We start from the raw sequence: 25,250 nt of genomic DNA on the forward strand, positions 1-25,250 counted from the left end.
TTTTGAAAAACCATTCACGAAAAGAGCTATCACGTTCGGAGTTCTAACTTTTAGGGCAAATGGCGTAGGAAACTGCCTCAGGCATGACATAGTTTGTCGGAAAGAGGCCATATTGGACACGTGCGTGGGCCCTGGTATAGGAAGCAAGGCCTTGTTCTCGGATTTCCAATCGGACCCACGGACAACCCATTTTTCAATTACGAGGTGCCAAAACGGGTTTTTTGAAGCAGCTAAATGGGGCGCGTTAAAGGTTAGTGCGAGACCCCTGCGCAGTGGTAGGAGACTCCCTACGCTCCACCTATCATATGCCATATGCGCGCATTAGCATTCTAGGAATGCATGTGGCTTTCTGCGGTGTTCCGCCGAATCCATTGAAATCGACCGGATTTGAACTAGGAGTTAACTTTCCGTCGCTCTAGAATTTCCAGGAAAAATGCTTTTAGGTCGAGGATGCATCATTTTATGTGTTGTATTTTCCTAGAATCGTGGGTTCGTGGAACCGGTGCATCTTTGTCCTTTTCCAAAAACATATTATCTTCGACCTTTCTCTCTCATATTGAACCTTCCACCCTCTTTCATATGTCTTCTGGAAGTCTCCCATTATTGATGTGTCCTCCCATCACCTCAACAATCTTCCTCGCCCCCACAGATCACCAACTCTCCATCGACCTGAAAACCTAACATCCACCAGCGAGCCTTCGGTGTTGTGTGGTGTTAAGTGGAGCTCCTATAGTCTAGCACCTTATCAAGGCACCTTCTCTGTTCGTGGATCATCGGTTTACGGAAGATTCTACATTGCCTTTAGGCGAGCGACGTGGACATCACACCATCACGGTGCGCATATGTCCTTTACCACAGACATGCCACGGTTGTTCCCATAGAGGTTTCCACGCGAATTGTGTTATCCCGTACTTGTTGTGCTTTGACAAACTTTACTCATAAGACCCTTTCCTGAAAACAATATCTCAGAAGTTATATCCAACGTGTCTAGTTCAATGACGTGTGCATATATCTGACATAGGTGCAAGTCGTTTGTGACACCGGAAAACACGTGTGTGGAGCTAGCTACTACATGCATTCACATCCATTTTTTCCTTTTATTAATCACTATTCGGTTATTTTGATTTTGTAATTAGGCTAACAAGTGGGGCCCAAACCACCTCAACAAATCGGTCTTGACAAATGGGCCCAACCTGTCAAATTCCATGTAAAAAAACTGGAAAATTGTGGTGGTTTTTTGTCCCGCAAATGTAAAGTGGTCACATTTGGTAAATTTCAACTATAAAGTGGTGGTTTTATGCTATTAACTCCTCTCCTACCCCACAATTGAGATTCATCAACCCCTCCCTCTGAATCCTCTCCTCTTCCTATCGGTGGCTTTGACGGCTCGAGAATATGGGGGAGGGGAGGCCGGGTCTTCCCTATATATAGTAGTACTAGTAGATATAGTGTTTGCCCTTCGTGTCGGTATGGCGTTATGTTGTCGAGGTTTGTGCTCCATTGGTTGGATACGGTGGGATGCTTCGACCTTCCTACAAACTTCTTCAATAAAAGCTCAGGGGCTAGGCTTGGATTCGTCGAGATCAGGTGCTTCCTCAACCATCCACTTGTGGTCATGGCGATAGCCAGGAGGGTGGAGGGAAACTCGAGGTCTCGGTGGTCGGCGCTCGACGGGGGTAGTGTGCACGTGAAGAGCACGTGGGAAGCTACAACGACCTTCAGAGATCGGCAACACCAGCAGCTCGGCATCGGAGTTAATTATGGTGAATGGAGCCGCTCCTTCCCTTAGAAGCTTAGATCTTCCTCGGCATGTGGCGATGCTCGAAATCTCGCAAGGAGGGCATGTGATCCTCATATGAATATATAAGGTTGATGTAAAGAGGGTCGCGTACATTGTATACATTTTTTACAAGCCATGCATTATACTTTATTTAATTTGTTATCACACTATACAAAAGTAGATAAACCCTATTATTTTATGTCATTTTCATTTGATGAGCTTTATTCCTAGAGTGATAAACTTTTGGTGTACCACTGTTTGATGTCTATTATTTCATGTGTATCCACCGTCGTAATAATATGTTGGTGTCATGTACTCTCTCTATCATAGTCGCCACCGATGTGCCCCACTCTCAGTGCATCTCTCTCCTTTTCCCCCAAAAAATTACTATCTTTGACCCATCGTTTTCCTATTGAACCTTCCACCATTTGTCATATATATGTCATCCGGAAGTCTCATATCATCGATGTGGCCTCCCATCACAACAACGATCTTCCTCACCCCCACGAGACCAACAATTAACCACCGACCCGAAACGTACCCTCCACCACCGAGTCTTGGGTGTTGTGTGGTCGTAAGCGGAGCTCCTAGAGTCTAGCATTTCACTGGAGGGTTTCTCGAGGCACCGTCTCGGTTCCCGCACCAACTTGTGTTATCCCAGACTTGTTGTTGTGCTTCGACAAACTTTATTAATCGAACCCTTTCCGAAAAGAATGTACCCAACATGTCAAGTTCGATGACGTGTGCACATATGCGACACATGTGCAAACTTGTGACACCGGGTAACAAGCTAGATACTACATGCATTGAAGGGTACACACATACGGAAAAAGAGTAAAATACATCAAAAGGTCATCTAACTTGACTCCGTTACTCGCCATGGTCACCATACATAGCGATACACAATTTACAGTCATCAAATACGCACGGAAACCCATCTTGGTCACTCAGCGGTGGTATAGGTATGTATTGGCTGATGTGGCAAGTGGTGGACCCCGCATGTCAGGTGCTACCATCTGTACGGACGATTAGAACAATAAACAAGTAAAAGTACTAAGCGTAAAATTTACAAAGAGATAGGCCGGTGCCTCTCCTCTCCATCCGCCGCCTTTGAAGCGAGGCAACTTCCCCGGCGATCGCCGGTGGCCGGCGCCCTCCGCCGCGAGGGCCTCCGTATCGCTGGACATCCTTCCCTCATCGTGCTCATTGCTCCTCCTCCCATGTTGTTGCACCGTCACGGGCGGCCGAGCGAGGTCTGGTCGTCATGGTGGAGCTGCTTCCGCCGTGGCGGCGCGATGCGGCTCATGTCGGTCTCACCCTCGCGTCGCTCGGCCTTGCGGATGGCGAAGTGGGTGCAGTCCCGTCCCGCACCTCACAATCCGTTACGCATCGTGGATGGACGCGCCGTAGCGGACGAATACTTGAGCGGCGACGCGCCGCTGTCTCCCCAATTCCAACCGCCGCGTTCCACTCGCTGCTGCGCGCGCGCCCCCGGCGTTGTAGGGATTCGAGCTTAGGTGCGGGAGATCAAGCTCGAACGGCGGAGGCCGGAGCAGAGGCGTAGGTGGAGGAGCTCACCGTAGGCGTAGGCTTGTTTCCCGGGGGCCACCACGCACCGCGGTGTTTCTCCCCTCGAGTAGGAGGAAGATGAGGCTCGTGGTGGTCGCGGCTAGAACTCGCGGTGATACACGTGCAGGCAAGTCAGCGTCGATGGCGCACTCCGTCGTCCCTGGATTTGTCGCTGGCGAAGAGGAACGACGGTCGACTGAGGTTCCCTTGCGACTTTTTCCTTTTTATTTTTTCGTAGGGAATTGATGAGGGAGCTCTCAGTTTAAGGAAAACCAAATTTGGTCCTTTTTGTAAAATGGAACAGAGTTGGCGCCTGACATGTGGGGTCAACCACTGCACGTCAGCAAATACGCACCTATACCACAACTGAGTGACCTAGATGGGCTTATGTGTGTATTCGATGACCATAAATTGCGTATCGCTATGTACAGTGACCAAGGCGAGTAATGGATTCAAGTTGGGTGACCTTTGATGTATTTTACTCTACGGAAAAAAATCGGAGCAAATTAAGCTTGTGCGCGCCGTTCTCTTTTGTTTTTGGGCGCCGGAGTGCCCATGCCCCGGATGAGCGGGAAAATCCATCTATTTGGGCAGGAGATCTAGGAAAATAGAGAGAGATGAGATGTGAGGTGTTGGATCTGCGAGAATTGAAGGGTTGAGATGTCAATTCGAGAGCAGTGCCGCGGATTGCGGATTGCTGATTTGGCACAAGAATGCTGGCCCCGCGGCAGCGCCACCGAAATTTGAGTCCATCGGGCGCGACGCGACCAAAATTTGGGTAAAGTGGGCGCGAGACGAAATTTGGGTGTCAAATTTGGGTCTTCACCCCGAGCCAACCTTCACTCATCCATCCTCAGTCTATCTCTCGCCCAACCCCGAGCGCCGCCTCCTCTATCTCTCGCCCAACCCCGCGCGCCGCCTCCTTCCATCTCCTTTCCTCCCCGCCGGCCGCCGTCCGTCGACCTCTCCCCGCCGGCCTCACAGCTCCGCCTCACCTCCGACGAGGTCCGGAAGAACGGGCGCGTCCAAGCGCGGCCCGAGGCTGCTGACGGCCAAGCTAGTCACTGCAAGGCGGGCCGGCCGGCGAGGCCGCCCCCCGTCCCCGGCGACCGGTCTCTTCGCCGTCCGTCGTCTGGGCCTCCAGATCCGGCGACCGCGGCCTCTATCAGCCACCTGCTAGCGCGCATCGGAGCTGGAGACGAAGGCGACGGCGGCCCCCGTCGCGGTTCGGCGGGGTCGGCGCCTACCGCATCAGCGCCAAGCCACCAGGAGGACGCCGTCGAGTTTGCTAGCTGCTTCCCCACGACCTAGGTGAGACTCTCCTCCTATCAACCTTCAATTGCTTCGCTGCTGCAAAAAAATGTCTTTTTACATCGCTGGACTGCTCAAACCGTTTCTCCTCTTTGGCGTGTTGAAACATGGCTGTGCTGATGTTTACCGGAGCTACTGCCAGCGGCCACATTTCCGAGCTCCTGTCGCAGACCACCTCCCAAACACATTTTTGTTTTGCACAACCAAAATTTCCCTTTTTGATCTTGTATTGGTAGGCGGTCTAGGGATCTTGCATCTATGGATGATGCCAACATGTCCGAATCAACGAAAAATGGCTGTGATGCATATGCGGTACTGAGGCTCTTGCATACTTTTCAGGTTGGCGCTGTGTCGGAGGGGAACCAGGACGAGGAAGCATTGTGGGCAACATCATGGAGGCACTAGCTCCTCTCTGTCGCAAGTTCCCTTGCTGCTTCTCCACGCACGACCAGGTCAGACTCGATCTCCTCCTACCATCTTCAGTTGCTTCTCTGCTGCGAGAATGCATCGCTGCTCTGCCTCATGCCGTATCTGTTCTGTGCTTCGATTTGTTGACAGTTGAGACAAGGCTGGGTGTTGTTGTCTGCTGCTGCTACCTACCGGAGCTGCTGCCAGCGGCCACATTTCCGTGCTCCTGGATGTCGCAGACCACCTCCCCAGCAAGCTGCTGCTGGTGAGCCAGCCCCTCTTCTCCATGTACAACAAAAAATTCTTCTTTGATGTTGTATTGGTAGGCAGTATAGGAATCTTGCATGTATGGATGTCAACATGTACTGAGTAAACGAAAATGGTTGTGATGCATATGCGGTACTGACTCTTGCATACATTTCAGGTAGGCTGTGTCGGAGGGGAACCAGGAGGAGGAGGAAGCGTGGTGGCCAATGCCATTGGCAGCATCCTCAAGTGCAGCGTGGAGGCACTCAGGTGGCAGAGAATCGCCTAGTGCATACTTATTACGATTGATATGCAGTCCAGAATTAATGCATGAATCTGTTGTAGATTAAATCCATGACTTGGTTCAGGTTGGTTGGACAGGAATTCGCCATGTTCCCTAGCATTGCTTCCTGTTCATGGACAGCAAGTTGTTGTTATGGGAAGATCGAGATAGGTGTGATGCATATCATCGCCTTATTATTGTACAGTCTTTGTGAAATATCTGTATTTGCTTTGCTGATCATGCTCTATTTTTTGTCCGAGGTTAACGAGGAGGAGTGAAGGACCGTGGTTGCCCCTTCTTCTTCTTCTTCTTCTTCTTCTTCTTCTTCTTCTTCTTCTTCAACTCCATGTGTTTTATGGGGAAGTTTATAGCTCCTCTATGTGATTTCTAAGTCTTGTGTAGTATTTACACCTCAAATATGTGTGAAGCTTGAATTGCTTTCTTGGATATATGAAGCTTGTATATATGGCATATTTTCTTGATCTGTGCATATTTGGATGTCAAATGGGTTTGGTCTTGTGCGGCTTTTATTGCTGTATTTGTTGGTGTGTTATGAATGTGGATATCCGAGAATCTAGAGGAGTGCATGCTGAATTTTGTCTTAAGCTGATGATGTAGCTCAAGGTGTTTGCTGTGTTATATATGGTGGTTTGTTAGAGTAAGTAACTAGTAGGGTCTTGTATTCAGGAAGCTAGATTTAAGCCTGCATGTACGTACATACAAAAGGCCAGCCTGTATTATTTTTTTGTAATGTATGTAATGATGGTGGATTGATTTTGGGTTGGTGATCGAGTTGCATGGGATCGATCGTGTATGATTGGAGTGGAGTGGAGGTATTATACAAGTGGTGGAAAGGTGATGTGAAAAATTATTCAGCTAGGATGAACGAAACTGAAAATCAATGGCAGCTATAGATGCGCGAGCTAGAGAGAAATGAAAGTTTTTTCACATTAATTAAATGTTGTTGAGACAGGCTGGCGGCAGTCATCGTAGAAAAAGGGAGGCAAGGCAGTCACGTTGCTGGCGACAGAAAAGTTTGGGCTCCGAAGCGAAGAGATTTAAAAGGAGCCGTGCAGATTTAACAGCCTGGCAGGTGAAGGGCGAGTGACGCGGAGCAGGAGCGGACCAAATTGCCTTCCCAACCGCACCTCGGCTTCCAGAAGGCTGCCGGCGCCTACGCGGCATACTCCAAGCCAGGAGCGGAATAAGGGCGTTGACGGGTCGGCGCAGTTCTACTACGGCTCTCCAACGCACAGGGCTGGGCGCCGGTGTTCGACGTGCTGCGCCTCTTCCCGGACGACGGGTGCTCGTACCCGACGGTCTGCGGCGTGTGCACGGACGCGCAGTGCAGCTGCCCCGACGCGGCCAACTTCCGGCCGGTGGACTTCCGGCGGCCCAACCGCGGCTGCGTCCCAATAGCAACGCCGGCGACGTCGTGCGGCTCGTCACGGCGGCAGGGCACGCAGCACCGGCTGGTGTCGCTGCGGGACACGGGGTACTTCAACGACCACGCCACGAGCATGCGGGCCGTGGAGAGGGTGAGCGAGGAGGCGTGCAAGAAGGCATGCCTGGACGACTGCAAGTGCGCGGCGGCGCAGTTCTACTACGGCCCCGACGCCGGCGACGGGTTCTGCTACCTGCAGTCGGAGGTGTTGTCGATGCAGACGCTGCAGCCGGAGCTCGTGCACTACAACTCCACCATGCACATCAAGGTGCAGGCCAAATCGGCCAGGTCTTGACTCTTGTTGATCACTATAATTACAAGGTCTTTGTGGAATGACACGAACAAAGTTCTGGGCTATATGTACAAATTGCAACACTGGCAGTGAAAATAATGACACGAAATCTTTTCGCCATTCGCTGTTTATTGAGCACCTCCTCACAGACATATTTGACTTCAGAGAAGCACCACTATTGCTGCATCTTGCAGATCCACGCATCAAAGAGGGCCTTGGCCGTTTTAGGAGCGGGGTTTTCCTGTTCATTGTCACCGTCAGCAGAACGCGGAGTCAGAGCACCTCGGTGTCCTCCAGCCGCAGGATGGAAGATCCGGCTTCCGCAAATCTCACAACCGCGAACAGGTGCTGTTTCAGAATCAGCTGCACGAAAGAAGCCAGCGTCAAAAAAAAAACAAAATGCCTATGAATGAATCACTATTCAGAAGGAGGACTTCTGAAAACCAACACACCTGGGTCCAACTTAACGCAGGAGACGCATGAGAAGCCCTTCTTATTCGGATTCCATCTCAGTTCCGCAAAGAAGTACTTTGGGACGAGCTCAACACAGGTGCTGCCCCCTTTCAGCCTAGCAAGGAAGTTGAGATGCATCCAAGGGCCGCTGAAGAAGAAGGTGACGGACTCCACTGCTTTAACCAGCTCATGCTCATCCTCCTAACATGTTTACTCACACAAGTTGGTATTGAGATGGCTAATGTATGAACTGAGAAGCGTTTAAAGTTTTAATGCGAGCAGACCTCGTTAAGTCGGTTGTAGTGTTCTAGAGCAGTTTCTGCGGCGCCTTCCCAGCATGCAGGGGTCTTCGATGATGTATCATAGGTAATCTTCTGCCTACAAGAAAAAGTATAGACAGTATCATTATAAGCATTCTTTGCCTACATGTTTTGACAAAAAAATGCAGACTTAGTCTAAACTTTAAAGAGAGTGACAAAAGTCCCTGGCATTTTACTGGGTGATGCTCTTATCAGACACCTGTAGTATCTGAAGCCCAGGTGCTATTTGCTGCCATGTTCGATATCAAGAGACTACCAGTATAACTCATAACTCACTATTTGCACACGATTCTTTTTCAAGCAAGCCGTAGAGAGGGCTTAGAAAACTGGGTAAACAGGAGGCAGAATTAACTTGGCTAGTGGTCGCTTAAATTTAGCAAATGAGAACATAAAAGTTTCACATTGATGGCATGGCTAGTCACATCTCCCGAACATGTAATGGTCTAGTTTTCTGATCTCTATTTCTGTAACCGTTGACCATCATACCACCAACACCCAGTGTTAAATTAAGCGCTACTAAGCACACGCTTAAGAAGGCGTTCAAGTGTGCACTTAGCTCTTTAATCCTTCAGAAAAGGGAAAAGCGGGAAAAAACACTCGCTTAGCGCTTAGCGCTTAATAGAACCTTGCCGACACCATACTAGTATGAAAATCTTGTTCGTAGTTGGTGCTTAGTCCGGATTGCAAAAGTTATCTCCTAGATTAAAATTACACACACATGCTTGGGTTGCGACTGTTGGATTTAGGACATTTGATTGATTTGCACTTGCAACCCAGTAATATAATGTTGGAAATTGCACTAATTCTTCCAAATTTCATGACATCGAAAATTTTAAATCATTTCAGATTTGTTTATTCCTAGTTGCAAACATATTCAGTGATGATCTAGAAAAATATTAGGAAAGTGATTTGCAGTGCACAACATTATGAAGCCAAAGATCTACAAAAAAAAAGTCACTATGAAGCCAAATATGCAGAAACAGTTAACCGGCAACTAATCAAGTGTACCAACGTTGGTGTACATAATAATGTGATTAATGATAATCAGGACCAAAGTAGGATACTCGACAGATAAAAAAAAAAAGTAGGATACTCGAGGTCGGATGCAGAGCAATAATAATAAAATCGATCGGCGTCAAGGAATCTAAGATTCTGTACTGAGGAAAAAACAAGAGTAAAGTATGTTTTAAACCTTAAATTCATAGAGGGTGTCTAGATTGAACCCTGAACTCCTATTTCCGGAAATCAGCACTCCAAACTCATGGATCCGGTCTGTCCTAGCACTTAGCTCGTTCCCAAACAGGGAATTGTTGATGTGGCAATGGTTTCCCATATATGGCCCATAAATTATGATAAATTTTCAATCTTTACTTTGTCCTCTCTCTCTAAGCCAGCGTACGTCAAGCGCGACGTCCGGCGACGAAGGTGCCGCAGCGCATGCCGCAGTCATCAGCTCCATCGCCATTGATGCTCGAGGTGGTGCAAAGCAGAGTGTCGCGCCGTCGTCGAATACGTCCTGCTGGTGCTGCTGGAGGTGCGGCCGCGAGTCGTATCCAGACTGCTCTGGCTCACGCTAAATATGACCGCGTGCAGTCGCGCCTTGCAGTTCATGGCGGCGAGGGGTCTCCTCGCGGGTAGATACCATGGCACATGTCGTGCCGACGGGAGCTGCTGGAGCTTGCCATGGCTATGAACATCTCAAAGAGTGGACCGACTGTAGCCATCACCGGCTAAGATCAACTCTGAATTCACAAACGTTTAGATGGATGAACAGTCTGTACTTCCCATGCATCATAAAATTGGGCGAATGTACAATCTCTGATCGAACTAATGAGCTCCATGTGCTCTGCATAAGAGACTCGAAGTGATCGGTGAATTTCTGCATGGATTAATTCCTAATTCCTTCATCTTCAACTAAAGGGAGATTGCAGATTGCATCCTTGTGCTACCGAATTGGTAGGAGTCAGATCCATCAAATGTGGATAGACATTTTGGGAGAGGAGCATCCATCAAATCCCATCTAGCACACCGGAGGAGCTCATCGAGCTCATGACGTACGGAGGCGGAGGTCGCCAGGTACCTACGTGGCTACGCCCAGTTGTGGCCGAAGGGCGAGGAAGAGGCACCCTGGGAGACGCGTGCTGTCATCCAGCTCCTGATTCGGTGGTACAGTGAGCTGATGTCGGCCATCAGTGCATCACGCCGACGAGGCCATGCACTATGGCTCAGAGCAATGCACTCCAGCCGGCGCATGGCTATCAGGCGTCGGCCTGTATGCAAAGTTCATCCAAAAAAAAGTACTACGTAGAAGAAAGAGTCAACGTTCCCAACGCTGACCATAGGCACGTCAGCAAAACTGTCCAAAAAAGATGGGTACCCAAGAATAGACCGGGAATTATAAGTTTAGGGTGCCAATTCCTAGGATTTAGAGTTCAAGGTTTATTTCAGACTTTACTCAGAAAACAATGTATACACCGGTGGCCCGGGCTTTTCTCGTCGTCTCCAGCGGAAGAGAGAGAGAGGATTCGGCTTCACAGAAAAACCGGTTCGTCATTGACTCGTGTTGGTTCGTTTTCTGCTCGGAAACCGAGTTGGGCCCAGGAAGGTACGTGGGCTTTAGGCCCATCGCCTTACGCGTCTCACTCTCGTCCTCGTCCCGGTGCTGCTCTGCTCGCCGCCTTCCTCTGCGCTCTCGCCCGGCGGCGGCGGCGACGGCGACTCACTCGCCCGACTCAACCTCTCCCGCCTCTCCCCCTCGGCTGACCCCGCCCTCCTATCCGCCCCTCCCTCGCCGCGCGGACGCTGGCGCCTGGCTGCCGGCGGCTCCGGAATAGGTAAATCTTCGCAATGTTCAGTTTTAATTCTCATGCTCTTGTACTTTGGACATTGTTTTATTGGAAATACATGACGACGAGACATCTATTGTTGAACAAATTATCTCCACGGATAGTAGGAGCCGTAGCTAGAAGCAAAACATGACACTATACTGTTGATGAACCAAGATATGGTAGGCTCGGGTGAGGCATACTGGTCCAGTTTGCAAAATAAGCTTCGCATATTTTCTCTAGTTTGTTACATCGTTAAGGTTTCTGTTCAGATTCCGTTGTGATTATGGTGCGTCATCAGCGTGGGTGATCTTCGCATTCTCTCAAACTGAAAATAGGAACATTATATGCATAGATAGATTTCCCTGAATTTTTATTTTCACAGCTGCTTGCCATACTTTGCTCCGCTATAGCTTTATTTAGTCTTTGTGCAAATGGGGAGTTTGGGATGAGTTCATGTTTGCTTCGCCAATTGGCACCCCTAGGCATTATGTATATTAAATTGTACGGCTGATGTACGCCTGGTTTTGATCAAGCCAGTGGGATATCGTGGAGTAGCATCTCTGCATTTCACGGTCCATTGGTGCATGATTATTCAGGGGCTCTTCTGTTCATATGGCACGATTTTGGTTATTATTTCCATTTCCACCTGCAGCACATGCAATGGACTCTATAGGTTGCATTTGTTCTGTAAGACGGTTGAAACAAATAAACTGTTTGTGAACTCAACTCTTTCAGTGTTGTTATTTCAGACACTAAAAAGTTGTTTTTCACTCTTCTTGCAGGCCGGTGTTGGTATTTTAGAACAGATGGCATTTTCTCACCGTGCATTGTCAAAGGAGTAGTGAGCAATGGCATTCCGTCTACTGTCACATCAAAATCTGAGGAAGTTGTCCGCTTCTTTCACTCTCCTTAATCCATCCCAGAAGACACTACTTTCACCTTCCCTTCCATCTCTCAGGTAGTGAAACCGTTTGTTTCATTCTTATCTCTTCTCCTCTGTTCAATGCGTACATACATATACATGACAAGCAATACCACATGGCCATGACTTATATCTAATTGCTTGAACATGCAATGGCAGAATTTATCCGTTGCAGCTGATTCATACAACCAAAAAGTAGCTTAGTTGCAGTAATTCTGTAAGAAGTTTGAATGCCTGTACCTACAATAAAACTATTTCCGTTGAATCCTGCCACCTATATCGCTGATGAACCATGTGTTTCCTACTTGGTCACTCAGATTATCGTATCAAGTCTCTAGCAATGAAATAGGACATAGCATATTCATATTAAGTACCCATTTCATCCACGACAGGTTGAATTGGGTAGTTCACTAGTTCTCATATTTTCCTCTTCTACTTATTGCAGAACTGATTTTATTTCCCCTGGCAAATACTCAAGCCCATTTTACCCGTTTGTGAATTCATGGGGTGCTCGATGGGCTAGCTATGAGTCAGTGAATCTTGTTCTGTCAGACGATGGGAAACCCAAGTTTGAGATTGAAGAGGTGGAGCCCTCCAAGAAGGGGAGGTATCAGACAAAGAGGCGTTTGAAACTTCAGAGAAAACGGGAAAAGAAGAAGCGGAAGGAGGCCAATAAGAATGATCCACGGCGTATCAGACCCAAGGGCAAAAAAATAAAACAGAAATTTCCTACAGCTGAAGCTCGGCTCAAATACAAGATCGAGAAGGTATCAACAAGTTAGCCTTGCTTTCTTTTTTGCCTATTTGGTTTGATTCGTTACTTTTTTCCTGAAGTATTTAATGCATTATGCAGTTTGCTTCAAAAAGAGATTGCTTCCTTGCTATTTCTATGTTATGAATATGACTTACTAATTGGTACTCAATATTTCAATCATCAAAACTTCATCCTATGAGAATTCTGCTTTCTCAGTGTTGCTTTATTGGTAGCTATTTTTCTCATAACAGAGTTAGTTCATTTGAAACTGTGATTCTCCAGTCAATATTGTTTGTAATGACATCATACCTTTCGAGGATTTGTCCTCACCTAGGATTGTCCATGTAAACATTATATCTAGCTTTGTTTGAATGAAACTAAATGTAACAATTAAGTGATTAACAACTATGTGCTTAATTTCTCATTTTGTTTCATAAAAGAAGATTAATTAATATGTGTTGTTTCTATTCCAGGCCAGATTAAAAGAAGCTATGCTGGTTGAGAAACTAAAGAGGTATGAGGTTGCGAAAGCTCAAGGCCCTGTCGCTAAACCAGAGGATCTCAATGGCGAGGAAAGATTTTATTTGAAGAAAGTTTCACAGAAAAAGTCAAATTATGTCCCAATTGGAAGGCGGGGTGTTTTTGGGGGTGTAATTCTGAACATGCATTTGCATTGGAAGAAACATGAGACTGTCAAGGTTATCTGTAAGCCTTGCAAACCAGGGCAAATTCAGGAGTATGCAAGTGAGATTGCTCGACTGAGTGGTGGTGTTCCTATTAAGGTTGTTGGAAATGACACCATAGTCTTCTACCGAGGAAAGGACTATGTTCAGCCAGAGGTCATGTCACCAATTGATACACTGTCAAAGAAAAAGGTAGGTAGGATATGTTGTTAGTTTAGTCTGTTTCCATGGAATGTCTCAAGTTGATGTTTGGTAATGGATGGTAGTAAGTAGCAACTAGACATTGCAGAGAACTTTACTTTTTCTACCTTGTTAACTTTCTGATTTTTGTCCATGGACGGCAATGATTTCTTATAATCATGTACAAGTGTAGGTTTGAAGAATTTATGTTTAGCAACAATAGAAGAGTAAGAACATAATAATAATCAACAAGTTGCTATTATTTATATTTAATACACAACAAAACACATATATTATTGTAAACTGGAAGATGCTTAATGTTATAAGCTTGAACATGGCTTAGCAGTTAATATTCATTCAAAATCTATGTCAGTACCATACCAGCAGCCTGTTCCCAGTTCATAGATCCAAAAACACAGCTCAATTTAATGCCAGTATTTAGTTGTGATTATTAGCCATAAGGCAGACTCTATATGTGTGCACATCTTTTCAAATGCTCACTGACATCTGTCTTGTTTTATCATCAGGCACTTGAAAAATCAAAATACGAACAATCGCTGGAGACAGTTCGACGTTTCATTGCAGTATCTGAAAAGGAGCTCGAACTATACTATCGGCATGTTGCACTTTATGGAAAACCAGAATCCGAGAATACTGATCTGGTTCATGGTTATGGTAGGGAAGCTTCTTCACTAGAAATGGTGGAGTTAAAACATTGTGGAAAGGACCAAGGACCTCATCTGGCTGGTAAAGATTTCTCTGATATTGACACGATGGATACATCCGAATCTGATGAAGAATATGATTCTAGTAGTGAATCTGATGTCAATAATGTTGTGACTGGAGATGCTATAGAAAGTTCTGAGGACACTGATGTTTTGGATAATCGGGTGCTCTAGGGGGGTGAACTGCAGTTACCTCTCGTGGCACTCCTCATAACATCAAATTCCTTCAGAGTGAGCCACCAGTTCTTAGGACAATGTTAATGTGCTATCAGTATGGGTGCCAGTGGGGTATGACTGGCCCCTAAGCCGGTGTCCTGCCATGCAAACCAAACTCACTAAATGCCACTGGGCCGGCCACACTTGCTTTCTCGAGAGTACGCCAAAGGCGTACCATATTTTTATAAAAGGCAGACTGGCTACATTTGCTCATGTTGCTCTGACCGATTTGTCCAGCGGGCATCCCACCATTACATGGAACCCTTGTTGGTGTTGCCGCCAGTTCCATGGCCTTCTTCAGCCAGCGGCACTGTCACCACCTCTGTCCCTAGCTTCCTCTACAATGCATCATGTGCTGTTTGCCATCAGCAACGTAGCCAATTCTGTGACCAACTGCCATCTAGTAGCCAAGAGAGCTTAGATTTTGACCACCTTTTTTCAGTTAGGTCCTGTAAATTTCATGTTGTGTACTCTACGCTAACATTGAAACGATATTAATTTGCTGGATCCAAAGCTTAATCAGAATATGCGCTTGGCCTTTTACTGTGGCAACCTCCCTGTGTGATGCTAATGAAATCGAGTACTGTCTCTGCAGTTCTGTGTAATGGTGCTCTGTTTCATGCAGTACACCTGCATCTCGTTCTTAGCTTTTATTTTGTACTTGTATTTTTAGTATCTGTGAATTTAACCTGCAAATCAAGTCAACCTCTCAGCCTCCCAGACTGAATAATATCACCGAATTCTGCATCCTGAAGGAACATAGGCTGCAGGCAGAGGCTTTGATCTCAAGCAACATTTCTAGTGATCCCATCTGAAGCTCTTAGATCAACAAATTCAGTGATACAATTTTGTAAGATGTTTCCAAAAGTGCCCCCAGTCTCATGGTCAAAAGGAAAGCTTGTGGGCCCTGCAGGAACACAGCTGTCAAAGGGCTAAAGTGTACAATACCATAGTGGCCTGCTCCCTGCTGTATTATACTGCTGAAGAAAAGTTGCCCTCACTTTTGCCCTCTAATCCACTTGGGTTATTGTTTCTGGTCAAAGCAAGAGTTTTGTTGTGATTGTGATCAAATTTTTAGGTGAGAGGTGTAGATGCTTTACTTAATTTTGCCAACTCATTACAGGTTTTGACGGTATCTCCTAAGAGTCAGGTAAAAGCCGAGAGCTCGTTTGCTAGATCTTATGTGAATCTATTGTCTTTTGGGAAGGAAAATGTTATAATTTGTGTTGGTTCTCTTTATACGCAAGGCTTGTTGAATAATTTTCTTTTGGCGATGGGAGAGGACCTTACATATTCTGATGTACTTGAAAAGCCATTGTTGACGACAAGTTAGGTGAGATTAAAGTTGAAGCCTACATCTTTTTAAATAAAGAGTTCAAGCCTACAATCAACATGTTCGTCCTCTACCATGCATGGCCTACACACACATACTTTATAAGTACATAATATTACTATAATTATGAAACATAATAATTATCTAATCCACCTTCCGTAGGTGCAATCATCATGTATGAGGAATTGTGGATACTAAGTTATTTAAAAATATAATCATAAGTCAATAGAAGGTACTAGTAAAGCAAACGAAATATACAAACCAAGACAAAACACTGACTTTCTTAACTGAATGAAAATAATACGAATGTGTTCGTCCACTAACTTCGCAAGGGTCAACCGCAAAAGTACAAAACAGGTACATATGATACATAATCAGACTAGAGAGCTACACTAGTTAAACCTATAGATCAACACGCTAATTAAAAGTCAAAGTTGTTAGTGCGGGTAGCTGTCATCTCAAAGAAGCTTCAATATTGCTCTTCCACTCAGCACTATTTTTTCAACCCTTTTTTCCTTGATAAGATCAATTTACAAATTCTCTTCTCTTCTTATGGATTCTTTTTGGTTGCAACTAGCTTTCCGTTGATATATTTCTTTCATGTCTTTTTCATAGATGGATGTGATCATTTTGGGGTTCTCATTACACATAAATTATTCAACATGGTAACAAAATTAGGCCATTGTATCATTAATTTGCCCAAATTGCATATAATCAATTCTGCAATAGCTATGTCGATTGAGAACTTCATCTCATCACATTTCATTCAAGCTCTCTACTTTTCCGAATGATTATCTTGGCATGAAACTTGACATATCTTCAAAATTAATATTCATAATGCATTAGGACGCATAATAATAACTGCAATCTTCTAGACGTCATTAATTAGGATCATCTAGTAGTAGTAGTAGTAGTAGTAGTAGTTTCATGGTTGGACACTAGGATTATAACCAAGTACGTGCACACATACATCTAAATGATACATAAATCGATATACTACTACGGTCTGATCCCTTCACTATCTATTAGAAATACACGAAAGGTCAACAAACATATGTGTCATCAAACTTCTCTAATATTTACTTGTATAGATATTTTATCACTTCATTATTTGTGGGAGACCATGTGGGTATAAAAACATTATATAACCCCTCCGGCCATGTCGAAGTCGTTTGGGTCGACAAGGTCGGATCCAACTTTTGGAATTTGACTACTAGCATATTTAGAAAAATCACTCGTGTGCTATTTTTTCAAAAAACACATTCAAGACCTATTATATTAACATTTTTTTGAAGGGAAGACACATTATTCAGATGCCACATTGTTGAATCCTAGAGAATTTGAAAAGACATCCAAGTTATTTGTTTGAATCGTAGGAAATACAAAAACTTTTCCGAAGAATTTGGTGCATGGTATTGTTGTCAAAGAATAGAAAGAATTTCCATGAGTTCAATAAGACCTACGAGTAATTTGTCTATGAAACTGCGTGCAAAGTAGGCGGTACAAACATATTTGTGTTTTGTAGTCCTACAACTTAACCAAACAAACCCGTAGAAAAATTTCCGAAGGACTAGAATCCTCAGAAAACTTGAACCAAAAGAATCCCTCACAATACACTTTTTGATTTTAGAAAACACATTATAATAGTATAAATTAATGATCGAGGTTATGTTTATATTGAACATTCTCTCGTCTCTTTCTTTCCCTTTGCCTGTTAGCTTTCGCTTTCCTTCTTTCTCCTCTCTTTCCTCCCCTTCCTCTCCCCTCTCGCCCTTCATATCCCCTCCATCGATCTCTTTCCCTCTCTAGAGCACAGGTATCCAGGCAGGCTAAGCTAGCTAGGGTTGGTTGCTTTCCTTTTCCCCGATCCCTTGCATATCAAGCCTCGATCACAGCTCACCTTTTTTAACCTACCCCAAGAACGCACGCAGTCTCAGGGTTCGTTACTAGCTCTCCACTACTCTCTCGGTTGGTGGATCGATCCGATCAAGCAAGATCAAGTCAGGCCGGAGCTAGACGAAGAAGAAGAAGAAGACGACGCCTACTGATGTCGGCTCAGGCGATGTCGGCGACGGGCGACACGACGCTGACGAAGGTGTTCGTGGGAGGTTTGGCGTGGGAGACGCACAAGGAGGGCGTGCGCGGCTACTTCGAGCGCTTCGGAGAGATCCTCGAGGCCGTCGTCATCTTCGACAAGAGCACCGGCAGATCCAAGGGCTACGGATTCGTGAGTTACTCCCCCTGACAGTTCTTCAATTCACCGATCTTCAGCAGAAATTCTCTTGCTTGCTTAATCGAACTCCTTTGATTGGTGTGGGTACCTAGGTCACCTTCCGTGAAGCTGAAGCGGCCATGAGGGCGTGCCTCGACCCGTACCCGGTGATCGACGGCAGGAGGGCCAACTGCAACCTCGCCTACCTCGGGGTCCAGAGGTCCAAGCCACAACTGTCGCCTTATGTGCAACCATATGCAGGTAACTACCTAATTAATTGAGCAATTGATCTCGTCAACTTGTTAATGCACCCAATTATAACTGGTTAAGCACCGTTGATATCTTAGTTTTCTAGTATCAGTAGTCGTTTGTTTGACCATGAGAAGGATTTTAATCCCTAGGCGGTTAGGATTAGTTACGGTTTGCAAATTAATAAGATTGTCAAATTAATTAATCAAGCATGTCGAATTGTAGACGATCGATTAGATGATGCAAAGCTCCTGCCTTGGGATATTTTTAGCTAGAGATGAAGTCTTAAGGCTGCGCATCATTTTATGCTAATGCCAGCTTCTAGCAAACTATACAAGTGTACTTAATTTGCAAGTTAATTATGCTGTGTGCATATATAATGGTCTTTGATTGTCTTGTTGATGTTTTTCTCCGTTGAGATTGCGCTTTTACAAAAATGTGTTTCTTTACTTTGAATCATTCTGGAACAAAATCCGATTTGATTTCATTACGTCACTAGCTCTGGACAATCTGCAATTAAAGAGATGCTAATTCTCGAAGGTTATTACATTAATACTAGTTGTGTAACTTTTGACTACTAAAACATTAGTAAAGACTATTCACATTGGGAATTTGAAAACAATAGGTTTAGATCTACCATGAAAATACTTATATATGTAATGTAAAAGGACATGCACAAGGAGTAATGGTCAAAGATGTATGTTGGATACTTCAGTGTTCCAAGACGATTTGTATATCGAGTATTCTCTGACATACTAATTCATGATGATGCTACATCGATCATAAATTACATATGTTTGTTACACCTGAATCAAATAGCATTGGTACGAAAATGCAAACTGAGATCAAATTAGTTAAGAGCACAGTATGCATGCATCCGACAGATATTCATCGGAGATGAAAAAGTTAGCTCGCGTGCATGCATGGGCTCCAGCTCTGCAAAGCTGTAAAAAGCAAGCACGGTTCGTTATTCTTGGGAGCTGTTCCTTGTTCCAATATCCTCCAACGAACTGGTAGTAAAAAAGTGCAGTCGTCTGTCTTCCGTCCTGGATGGATCTACACATTTGTCTCTGCTGTTAGCTTACTACTCAGAAATTAAGTGTACCCCAACTCTCTAGACTTTATATACGCATCTCATCGAGGCTCGTTCATCTGTGTAAGACACAGCAATGTTTGACTGTCCTAAGTTAACCCTTTGACCATTATTAGCCTGATAATATGTCGGTGTTATATGTAGTTATATGTACACTCTAGGATTCCTTTTGAAACAGAAACAGTTTCTAGGTTTTTCGGCAGATTCTGATGAGTCTCTAAGCTATATTAATTTGAAGTAGTACAGTAGTAAATCTGTCCTTCAGAGTATATATACAATGCTGTGGAATATCAAGAAACTGCATTGCACGTCGAACGATCTGTCTCCAATTAATTCCAGTTAACGCAACCACGATCAATATGCAAGTACAGAACCAACTTATTGGTTGGTCTTGTTTTAAATAACCTATATTGGTTGTCTAGTTAATGACTTGTGGATGCATGTTGGTTGTGCGTGTGCAGCAGTAGGCCATGTCCATGGTGGAAGCAACATGAACACGAGGGCAATGAAAGCGGCTGCCATTGCTGGTGGTGCCAGCTTCGTCGACCATGGCATCCAGCAAGGGATCCCTGCTGCCGCCTACAACTTGTACGGGTGAGTCTCTCTAGATCTGTCGCTGGCCGGAGTGCATGCTTGCTTGCTGGGGTAGCTCGAGCTAGCTGTAAAGAGGATGGTTTCTGCTAAAGGTGGTTGCATGCTCGTTAATGGTTGGAGGTTGGGGGCCAAGGACTGCACCGTCCATCCATGATCCATGTGCTTCTCCTCCCAGCTTCCATGTGCCCACAGCTCATACACTCCATATACTAGTCCCACTCAAGAAAAGGTGCAACTAGCATGCTGCTAGTGTATTGTTCAGAGCAGGAGAGGGGAAGACAAAATACGTAGAGAGATGTACTATGGATTACGACTAGGTTTAGTAGGAAATGCAGTATAAGTACACTGAGCGTGGGAACTTAATCATATAGGTATGTGGGGGTAGAGTGAAGCCACTGACATACCGGGTCCATGTGTTAAGCATACAAATAGTACACACGGTCCACTATAAATGACAAGTTCGTTGCGTGCTAATAGTAGCTCTTGCATGCACAATGCACGTATGGATCTACATATGCACGATGTAACTGGAAATACAAAGTCCCAACAATTGGAGTGGATCCCGAGATTTAGGGAGGTTTAAAAAAAAGTCAAAATTTGTATTTAAATGTCTTGAACCAGATCATTGTTATTCCATTGATACATATATATGTTTTCTACAAATTAACCTGTAGTATTTGGATGAATAATATGTTTGTATCTTGGGTGACACAAGTATCATAAAAATGTGGCTTCACATTTCATATTTTGTTTTTCACATTTATCTTTTTTCGGTACATAATTCGATGAAACTTAAAATGTTACGTACTAGACATCTATGTGTTGTTTTTTTATATGTTTTCAAAAGTTTGTGAACTGCAATTTTTTTAAAACGGATTCCCTATAGCAGCCCAAGATACATTGAGTACTATGCATGCACATGTATGCGTATTAGCGCTCCTTTTTTTCTGATAATATGTGCATATCGCGCTCACTGCTTCCTATCCATATGTATATTAACCTAACTTAAACGAGGGAACTATACAGTTTTGGTCTAACTATATACTCCTAAGAAATGCGCACATGAAACTGGACCAAAAAGGGGAAAAAAAAGACTTTAATTTTGACTAATCACCTTTTTCTCTTGGCAAAATCAATTACAGGTATTCTCCATATTTCTCGGACTACAGCTATCAGCCCATGGTAGAAACTATATACTCCTGATAAATTAGTAAGTTTATTTATCGTCAACTACTTAGGGCCATCTCTAATCACATACACGCATGTCTCGCGCCAAATTTTGCCAGACATACTATCAGGCGTATGGCGGGCTGGCCGGAGGAGAGCAGTATCAGGTCTACAATGGTAATGCTGGCGCCGCTGCCACAGTTCCAGCGGCGGGGCTAACATTGGCTGATCCTTCTGGGTTGTACAACCCCTACTACCAGTATAGTCCGGTGAGTGCCCATGCTGCGTACAACATGATGCACTACCCTCAAATGTACCACTACGCGGCGGTCGGCGCACTGCCGGAGAGCAGCCCTACCGCGGTGTCTAGCCTCCACCGGTTCCTTGGCGCCGCTGCCTTTGAGCCTAATACTGCAGGGGGCCAAGCAGCAGGTGAGATTTTAGCTTAGTACATTCTTTTTTGTTGTTATGGCTAGATAGAACATCCATCAATATACCATGCATGTTCTGAAGCGGAAAAACTTCGATTATTTGCTGATTGTTCTGTTCATCTCTCTAAAATGTTCTCTCTTATTTCTCTGATGCAGCCATGGCAATGTCTCGGACAGCTCCAGCTCTGTCGGCACCACCGACACCACAGTACCAGCATAGGCTCGTCTCTTCCATGCCGCCTGCAACACCAGATCAGAAGAGGCCCTTAGCCTAATAGACCATGGCTGCCTTAACCAAGTCTGCCTGTTCATGCATCATCCCTTACTTAATATGCATATCCTTGAACAACATGTTAACTTGCTGCCAATGACCACCGTGGGTTGAGTGGTGCATTGGCAGGTAAACAAAGGATGTCAACGTCCAATTTTCCATTTTGTAGGATCTAGTCTAGTAACTAATTAATTATGGTCGAAGCTAGTATTCCTCATAATTTTGAAAAAAAAATCATCCAAATGCATGCATGTCTCATCATTCTATCACCATAAGTGGATAATCATTATGCATATATTATAGGCCACATATTAATTAGCTAGCGTATCTTTGTCAGTATTAGCCATCTAGTTCACACTACTTAGGTATAGCATAGTTTTGGCGTATCCTGTTCTCTTAAGGAAGAGTCCAGGGGCAAGTTAGTCAAGTGGTTGAGTTGCTGCTGATTTTTCATAAGCAGCTTCTGTCTCCCAAGTTACAACATTTTCATAGGGTGTGGCTCCAGAGAAATTAAGCTCATGGAGCCACGCACGAGTTTAATTAGACTATATTATATAGTCACACGTATATTGGGGGTGTCCTAATTTCTCTACTAATTGGGTCATTGACTCTTGTTCCCTTCCTCCCCACATACTATTGCATTAGATTCATATGCATCCTATTCACCAAGTAAGGCAGCCATGGCTAGGTCAAAGCACAGATGAATAATTATACTCCCTCCGTTCCTTTCTATAGTGCCTATAGATTTTTGGCATTTGTTTCAGAATATAAGGTTTTAGCTTAGCTTTTTTTCAATTACCCCCTCCCCGTTCAGCTCCCAAATCGTTCAGCTCCCAAAATTGTTATGGTAAGTTAGGAAGATATGGATTTCCCAAGTTTTACGTTGATCTCAAATCATTTAGCTAGGGGTCTTGTGCAAAAAATACTCTTGCGCTAATTTCCGTGCCAAAAAACAATAGGCACTATAGAATGGAACAGAGGGAGTATATTATATATCAGAAGCAATTTGGCGTATTGTTTCCAATTATTCTTGCCATTTATCCCATTATGTAATGGCTATTATACCAATAGTATCGTTCGAGATGTTAATGCACGTAAAATTATTTTTCAAGTCTTTCAACACATTTGACATGAAGTGAGTGTGCGTCTTGATTCTTCATGTGAGCATCAATATAGTCCATCCATGCTCCAAGTGCTTCTCCTCCCAGCTTCCATGTGCCCACACTGCATATACTCCTCGCAGTCTCGCACTCACTTGCTTCTCTGTAAAAAAAAAGTGTAACTAATTGTGTACTGTTGAGAGAAGGAGAGAGGAAGACATAGAGTAAGTAGAGCACTACGGTAGAGCAGATTATTAGGGGCAATTTTAAATGCTTTTTGAAATAACTAATGTGCCTCTAATTATTTTTAGGGGCATTTAAAAGTGTCTAATATAATCATATCGCTAAAAACTATGGCCGCATTTTAAAAAAATGTTCCTCAAAATAGTATTTTCTGTCGCACTTTTGAGTTGCATCTATATATTTTTAGACGCACTTTGAAAAATGCCTCTATATATTTTTAACCGCAATTTGAAAAACACCCATATACATTTTTAGCCGCACTTTGTTCATTTTTTTCCTCTAAACATTTTTAATCGCATTTCGGATATTTGCCTCTATACATCTCTAGCCGCACTTTGGCAAATTGGCCCTATACATCTTTAGCCGCATTTTTGTAGATTGTGCCTAAAAATAGCATGTTTTTAGCCGCACTTTGCAAAATGTATAACAATTTTTAGTGGTAGTTTTCAAATAGGCCTTTAAACATACTAGCCACGTGCTGAAGCTATGTGAGGAGAACCTTGAAAGTACCAAGAGAAGAATGAATGAGATATATCTAAAAGTTACTTGATAGCCAAGTAGCCAGTGTCCTGTATTGGGCCAGAGAAGATAAGAACGACACCATTTGCTCATATTGAAATCCGTAAACATGAAAAGCGCAGATCCACACCAGATAGATACATGTGTACAAAACCTGATCTTACTAAGGCTCTCGCTTTTTATAGATGATATAAATAGCAATTTGCCAACCCTTGATGCTCTATTATAGATAATGCGGTAGGAAAAAAGTGACACTTACGTGGAGCTCAGTCTTTGCAAACAATGTTCCCTCGAACTGAGCCATGTTGTACATGTGTGTTTTTCTCTTTGTCTTGCTTTTTTCCATTCACTCTGGTGCGTGATTACGCCATTGGCTGATTCATGTAAAGCTTTCCCTCTGCTATAAATTGAAAACCGGCAGTTGCTAGATCTTTTTAAAAAATAAAATAGTTTCATGAGACCGTCGGCAATGCCTTTGTGAAGTTGGACCTCCTGGAGAAATCCCCAAAGATTGAAGAGTTTCACTTAGTGACCACTTCTTTTTAGAACATGAAAAAATGTGAGGTGTGTGGGGCCCCGGACTTATCAGTCCAAGACTCCTGTTATGTATCCAATTTCACAATCCCAAGATCATTCCATCGTGAACACATAACCGAACTGATACTAGATTACATCATCCATTACAGTACCGAATTTAAAGTATTATGGAAGTCTTACATCAAAGGCCATGGCCGTAGTTCAACAAACAGCAGCGAAAACAACTTGACTCTAAAAGCGGTGGAACCCAAGTCAGGCACTTACCCTACATGCGACTGACTGGGAGAGCGTCCTAGTTCGTGTCTTCGGCGTCGTACTCCTCTTCTTCGTAGTACTCCTCTTCACAGTCTGGCCAAGTAAATAGCCATGACAACAATGCCAATGAGTACTTTTGAATGTACTCGCAAACCACCTTAGAGAGAAATAAAGGATATGAAATATGACAGTAGCAAGGAACAGGCACTAGACTAGGGCTACAAGGAGTGAGAGGTAGATTCTCTCAAAAGTATGACATCTCTATATCTTTGTTAAAAAACCTTTTTGAAAACAAAATTTGTTTGAAGACTAATAGGTAAGGGTGACCCATTTTTCTTTCCGGTCATCTCAACATGATCAAAACTTCCAACTTTTCACCGTAATTTCCAAGTACAACTCCACCAGTCCCACTGCTATTTGTCCATACCTTCCAGGTACATTTTCAAAACCTTTTGGAAAACACTTTTGTAAAACAAAAACCTTCCTTTACTGCCAAGCAGCTTCCATTCCCACATCCATAACCGCGGACACAGCTATTCGAATAGTTTTACACTATGCAGAGGTTGTACACTTTCCCCACAAGATCCGAATACTCATCGTGTGGGCATCATCCCTGCATAACAACATATGCCATGATAAGTACCCGATCGTAGTTTTTCGCCTGCTCGCCTTAGCCTAATACATGCCGCCTAGAGTTGTACCTCCCAACACCAGATTCCGAGGACTGTCCAGGAGTAGCAAAATCCCCAGCTAACTCGACCCTTCAGAATGCCGCGACCAATTGCGAGGCATATTTCAATAGGAGCTCATAGGTTCTAACCCTGCCATCTGT

The 25,250-nt window shown here is 44.3% G+C and overlaps 3 protein-coding genes and 1 long non-coding RNA gene across 16 annotated transcripts; 3 read left to right on the forward strand and 1 right to left on the reverse strand.

The window, feature by feature from the left end:
* Positions 1 to 4,176: 4,176 nt before the first annotated feature.
* LOC127345924 (uncharacterized) lies at positions 4,177 to 6,087 on the forward strand. 12 transcript variants are annotated; one of them, XR_011756361.1, is made up of 6 exons: positions 4,177 to 4,660; positions 5,000 to 5,112; positions 5,219 to 5,356; positions 5,493 to 5,584; positions 5,660 to 5,768; positions 5,858 to 6,087. XR_011756361.1 is itself a non-coding variant. In XM_051372458.1 (6 exons), the coding sequence occupies exons 2-6, from the start codon at positions 5,053 to 5,055 to the stop codon at positions 5,860 to 5,862; spliced, it is 381 nt and encodes a 126-aa protein (XP_051228418.1). In that variant the 5' UTR covers positions 4,177 to 4,660; positions 5,000 to 5,052; the 3' UTR covers positions 5,863 to 6,087. The 12 variants fall into 12 exon arrangements, 10 of the variants coding, with proteins under 10 accessions (XP_051228418.1, XP_071684832.1, XP_051228417.1 ...); XR_011756362.1 differs by having other exon boundaries at positions 5,219 to 5,333; positions 5,683 to 5,768; XM_051372458.1 differs by having other exon boundaries at positions 5,683 to 5,768.
* Positions 6,088 to 7,310: 1,223 nt separating this feature from the next.
* On the reverse strand, positions 7,311 to 8,185 carry LOC127340471 (uncharacterized). The gene is made up of 3 exons (XR_011756363.1): positions 8,071 to 8,185; positions 7,786 to 7,987; positions 7,311 to 7,696 (listed from the first exon to the last, which is right to left on the reverse strand). It is a non-coding gene; the product is annotated as an uncharacterized lncRNA (long non-coding RNA).
* Positions 8,186 to 10,915: 2,730 nt separating this feature from the next.
* On the forward strand, positions 10,916 to 14,961 carry LOC127345919 (uncharacterized). Its single transcript, XM_071828733.1, has 5 exons — positions 10,916 to 10,940; positions 11,717 to 11,892; positions 12,302 to 12,623; positions 13,084 to 13,485; positions 14,001 to 14,961. Exons 2-5 carry the CDS (start codon positions 11,783 to 11,785, stop codon positions 14,370 to 14,372), a joined length of 1,206 nt encoding a protein of 401 aa, XP_071684834.1. The 5' UTR covers positions 10,916 to 10,940; positions 11,717 to 11,782; the 3' UTR covers positions 14,373 to 14,961.
* Positions 14,962 to 17,468: 2,507 nt separating this feature from the next.
* Positions 17,469 to 21,925, forward strand: LOC127345921 (uncharacterized). 2 transcript variants are annotated; one of them, XM_051372443.2, is made up of 6 exons: positions 17,469 to 17,974; positions 18,073 to 18,220; positions 19,766 to 19,895; positions 21,038 to 21,077; positions 21,182 to 21,494; positions 21,650 to 21,925. In XM_051372443.2, the coding sequence occupies exons 1-6, from the start codon at positions 17,795 to 17,797 to the stop codon at positions 21,766 to 21,768; spliced, it is 930 nt and encodes a 309-aa protein (XP_051228403.1). In that variant the 5' UTR covers positions 17,469 to 17,794; the 3' UTR covers positions 21,769 to 21,925. The 2 variants fall into 2 exon arrangements, with proteins under 2 accessions (XP_051228403.1, XP_051228402.1); XM_051372442.2 differs by having other exon boundaries at positions 17,471 to 17,974; positions 19,763 to 19,895.
* The last annotated feature ends 3,325 nt before the right edge of the window (positions 21,926 to 25,250 follow it).

The sequence above is a fragment of the Lolium perenne genome, chromosome 3, assembly GCF_019359855.2.
Source record: "Lolium perenne isolate Kyuss_39 chromosome 3, Kyuss_2.0, whole genome shotgun sequence".
Classification (NCBI taxonomy): domain Eukaryota; kingdom Viridiplantae; phylum Streptophyta; class Magnoliopsida; order Poales; family Poaceae; genus Lolium; species Lolium perenne.

Excerpts from the sequence above, each read along its gene's own strand:
- LOC127345924 (XM_051372455.1), top strand. The coding sequence starts at position 5,053 with ATGGAGGCACTAGCTCCTCTCTGTCGCAAGTTCCCTTGCTGCTTCTCC. Across the intron at positions 5,357-5,492 it reads AGCCAGCCCCTCTTCTCCAT|GTAGGCTGTGTCGGAGGGGA; the intron begins GTACAACAAAAA and ends CATACATTTCAG. Across the intron at positions 5,585-5,682 it reads TGCAGCGTGGAGGCACTCAG|GTTGGTTGGACAGGAATTCG; the intron begins GTGGCAGAGAAT and ends GACTTGGTTCAG.
- LOC127345921 (XM_051372442.2), top strand. The coding sequence starts at position 17,795 with ATGTCGGCTCAGGCGATGTCGGCGACGGGCGACACGACGCTGACGAAG. Across the intron at positions 17,975-18,072 it reads GATCCAAGGGCTACGGATTC|GTCACCTTCCGTGAAGCTGA; the intron begins GTGAGTTACTCC and ends GTGGGTACCTAG. Across the intron at positions 21,078-21,181 it reads ACTACAGCTATCAGCCCATG|ACATACTATCAGGCGTATGG; the intron begins GTAGAAACTATA and ends AAATTTTGCCAG.
- LOC127345919 (XM_071828733.1), top strand. The coding sequence starts at position 11,783 with ATGGCATTCCGTCTACTGTCACATCAAAATCTGAGGAAGTTGTCCGCT. Across the intron at positions 11,893-12,301 it reads CCTTCCCTTCCATCTCTCAG|AACTGATTTTATTTCCCCTG; the intron begins GTAGTGAAACCG and ends TACTTATTGCAG. Across the intron at positions 13,486-14,000 it reads ATACACTGTCAAAGAAAAAG|GCACTTGAAAAATCAAAATA; the intron begins GTAGGTAGGATA and ends TTTTATCATCAG.